At 46.5% G+C, this 3971-nt stretch overlaps 1 protein-coding gene across 1 annotated transcript; it reads left to right on the top strand.

Moving 5' to 3' along the window:
* Nucleotides 1-1228: 1228 nt before the first annotated feature.
* On the top strand, nucleotides 1229-2404 carry COX8C (cytochrome c oxidase subunit 8C). The gene is made up of 2 exons (XM_068553981.1): nucleotides 1229-1467; nucleotides 2103-2404. Exons 1-2 carry the CDS (start codon nucleotides 1336-1338, stop codon nucleotides 2193-2195), a joined length of 225 nt encoding a protein of 74 aa, XP_068410082.1. The 5' UTR covers nucleotides 1229-1335; the 3' UTR covers nucleotides 2196-2404.
* Nucleotides 2405-3971: the final 1567 nt, after the last annotated feature.

Genomic DNA, 3971 nt, shown 5'->3' with positions numbered 1-3971 from the left:
ATGAATGAAAGAAAGAACCATATCTAGCCCTAACTTGGAGAAACTTCACAAGTCCAAAGATAAAAAGATTCCAAGAAGAAACAAGAGGCTACATCAAAGGAATGAGAATTATATTGGCTCACATCAGTTACACTAGCTGCTAGAAAACAAGGGAATAATGGCTTTAAAATTCCTGAAGAAAAATGATTTTGAGCCCAGAGTTCTATACTCAGCCAAATTAGCATTTAAGTATGGAGCGAAATATTTTTTTGACTTCCGAGGACTGAGGAAATTTATCAACCACAGACCCTTCCTGAAAGAAGTGCTTAAGGATGTACTACAGCAAAATGAAATAGGAATCCAAAAACAGAGAAAGAATTCAGAGTGTAGAAACAAGGCAATTAAAAGAAACCCTATGTTGTGGTCATCCATGTACAATGCTTGGTGTCAGTCTATTTATCTCTTGTAAAACTAAAATACAGTGTGTGTGTGTGAAAAAAAAAAAAAAAAAGAAACCCTAGAATGCTGGTTGTGCAATAAGCCTAAAAGTGAAATAGTGTGAAGAAACTAGATCATCTTAGAGAGTAGATATAGGATTATTATAGTATTAAATTTGCAAATCACAATATATTCCATTTCTCCTTCAAGAGCTACAAGTCTAGTGACATATAATTATATCACCTTCTTTACTGGATCCAAACACTCTATTTGATCCTGCCATGAATATTTTTATATCATCAGCACACAGCAGATACTTATTCTTGGTTTTCAATGTTGGGAATTAAGTTATAGACAATGTATGGAAAATGTAATTAACATTAGAGAACAGAGTATAAATGTTATAAATTACAGGAACAGAAATAATGGCATGTTGAGAGGTATAGGTAGGGAGGAATGAAAGATAAGGGTAAGTAAGTACAGAGGTGTTCAGCACCTCACCAGCAGAAAATCGAGATACTGTGTGCTGTAGCGCTGGGGGGCTGGGCAAGGTAGGTAAGGGAGAGGGCACTGTGGGAGGGGCAGGAAGCAGGGCCTAGGGGCACCGGGACGGGGGTATTGCACGTGTGGCGCGAGAAGAGGCGCACAAGGACTGGGAGTGGGGAGGACGTGTGAGTGGGCGCGGCACAGCAGGGTGCGGAGCGGAAGGGGCGTGGCAGGGGCGTGGCTTAGCGGGCAGAAGGGGAGCAGGCCCCCCACCCTGTGGCCCGGGCGCCTGCGCAGACCAGTTGCCCGCCCAGTTCTGGAGCTCGCGCGCCCAAACCTTGCCTCGCGTCATTTCGCTTCACCTCACCTCACCTCACTTCGCCTCGCGTCTTCGCCTCGCCGAGCGTCGCGTCTTCGCCTCAGCCGAGAGTCATGCCGCGCCTGCCGGTTGTCTGCCTACTTCCCCGCCGTCGTGTGACCCTGCTGGTCCTACAGCCGGTCCTGCAGCCTGGCCAGCGCCTGGTGCACTCGGCGCCTCCGCGCCAGCGCCCCGCGTCGACCATCGTGAGTTGGGGCCCACCCGCTGGGGCGGCGCAGGCGGGACGCGACGGACGGGAGCGCGTGGCCGAGGCGGGGAGGACGCGGCCGCCGCTCGGGTGGGAGGCTTCGGTGGCCGGGCCGCAGTTGGAGGGCTCAGAGGCCCGGTGGGGGGCCGGGGCGGCGTCGCGGTGAGGGCGCCGGGGTTGGGCCTGAGGCGGCGGGAAGCGGGGACCTGGAAGAGCGCGCGGGCCTCAGGGGACCGAGCCTTCGTCGTCGGTACCTTTTATGGGCGCGAAGTCCGAGGGGCAGAGCCGTCGTTGCCCATCTCAGAATATGCCACCTTCGACCGCCCTCTAAATTGCCAAGACGTAGTATTTTCCCTAAAACGTTGGAAATCGTGGGCAGCGTCTGGCTTCCAGAGTTCAAAGGTCAGAACTGGGGCGCCATGAGAAGGAAAATGAGTTTTCCTCAAAAATTTCTATTGGGTCGCCTAGGACGGGAGCTCCCGCTTTTTAGGTTTCACCAGGCCCCCGTTTCGATGACAACAGCCAAACTCCTCAAAACGTTTAGGGCGGTTTTCGTTCTTTCTTTCGTTCGGCAGCGAGTGACTGTTCCCGGAAGCCGCCGTCGCTAACAGCGTTTTTCATCTTCTCTTCCAGGCGGTGGCTATTGCCCTCGCGGTGTTTTTCACCGCCTTCTTAACCCGCAGTGGGTATATGCTGAGCAATATGAACCAGTCCCGAAGACACTAGTGGGAGAAGATGTAGAGCAGCTGTTTACGTCCAGCAAACTTTCAGAAAACGCTGTGGCTTCTTTAAATGCGCAAAAGTTCTTAGTTGAGTTGATGATGCACCCATTGTGGGTTTTCACTTTCATAACCGCATGCTTATGGTGAATATTTTGCACTTTTTTGGTATTGTGCATCAGAGAAAGAGTTATACAGTTGCTTAAAAATGTTAAATAAAATTGAGACACTTGTTCATGCTTGGTATTAATGTGTGGTCACAGGTTATTTTCTAAACGTCGTGAAAGCCGACGAAATCTGAAGGAAAATAGAGTTGACCCTTGAAAGGTGGGGCGGTGCGGGCCTCCGGAGGGGAGGGGGCAGTGCGAGCGGAATTCGGAGTGCTGACCCTCCGTGCGGTCGAAATTCCCTCCGTAGCTTTACAGTCGCCCTCCAGTATCTGAGGTTCTGCCTCCGAGGGTTCAGCCAACCTCGGATCTTGTAGTATGTATTTGTTGAAAAAAACCCCTGTGTAAGTGGACCTGTGTTGTTCAGGGGTCAGTTGTACACTAACGAGAACTGCAACGTAAGACCAGACTTGCTGAACGTTTTTCTTCTCTGACTCCGGTGATTGGGCGCTTAAGCTTCTAATGGCTGCCTCCATGTGCTCCAGCTAATGACAAAGGAATGGGCTGCCTTTGTGCTGGCTGGGGAAGAATATTGCACTGGAGGGGTCTTTGCCATAAAACTGGAGCGCTTAATTTTCTGAACCATTTACTTGACACACGTATTTATTGAGTATTCTCATGGAATAATGCTATACGTTGGGAAATGGTAGTTCATTTTGGTGAACAAACTCTGTTGCCCTGTCTTGTTAGTTTTACATGCATAAAGGTGTCACTTTCAAAGTACAGTGGATTCTTGTTATTTGGGGTAGTTTTATTATGTAGTCACTGTGAATGCTGAATTAGTATACACTGAACCACTGCTCCTAGGGGAAATACAGGCTTAGGTTCCTGTGAGCCTCTGGTCCCAATATATTTCTCAACCTATCAATATATAACCTGGTTTTATGTGTGTTTTATTTAAGGACACCGTATTATATATTATTGATTCATAAGTATTGTACTCATGGCCGACTGCACTATAACTCATGTCGGATTGAAGCTTATCTAATATGTATATTTTTCCTCTAAGGCACATCACGGTCTCATGCTTAGACACTCTAGACAGCACTTCAGCACTATGCTTGGGGACCATTTTATTTTTTAATTTTAATTTTATTTTTAAAAATTTATTTTATTCAAGTACAGTTGATTTACAGTGTTGTGTTAATTTCTGCTGTACAGCAAAGTGATTCATTTACACATATATACATTCTTTTTCATATTCCTTTCCATTGTGGTTTATCACAGGATATGGAATATAGTTCCCTGTGCTATACAGTAGGACCTTGTTTGTCCATGCTGTATATATTGGTTTGCTTGGGGGCCATTTTAAACAGTGAAATCTCCAACAAAAATACAAAAATGTAAAAAATGTGACACTAAGTAGACCATGGAAAGGACACTTGTTTACAGTATGAGAACTGAAATAAGTTAGAACATAGCCTTGTTTGACCTTAGCGTTGGGCAATTCAAATTTTTCACCGCCGCTGCATGTCTGTGAATGATGTGAAAGTGTTGTGAGTATTGATTTGGGGATTGCTAATCAATTTTAGCAAGTAGGAGAATTTGCAAATATGGACTCTACAAATAATGAGGATCAAGTGGAATTTCTTGGAGGAGGTCTTGCTCCTATTTGT

Source organism: Eschrichtius robustus, chromosome 1 (genome assembly GCF_028021215.1).
Source record: "Eschrichtius robustus isolate mEscRob2 chromosome 1, mEscRob2.pri, whole genome shotgun sequence".
Lineage (NCBI taxonomy): Eukaryota > Metazoa > Chordata > Mammalia > Artiodactyla > Eschrichtiidae > Eschrichtius > Eschrichtius robustus.
Note: the sequence above shows the minus strand (reverse complement) of the source record. Positions and strands in the feature narration are given on the sequence as shown.

Coding starts and splice junctions, on each gene's coding strand:
- COX8C (XM_068553981.1), top strand. CDS start 1,336: ATGCCGCGCCTGCCGGTTGTCTGCCTACTTCCCCGCCGTCGTGTGACC. Junction 1,468..2,102: donor AGCGCCCCGCGTCGACCATC/GTGAGTTGGGGC, acceptor CTTCTCTTCCAG/GCGGTGGCTATTGCCCTCGC.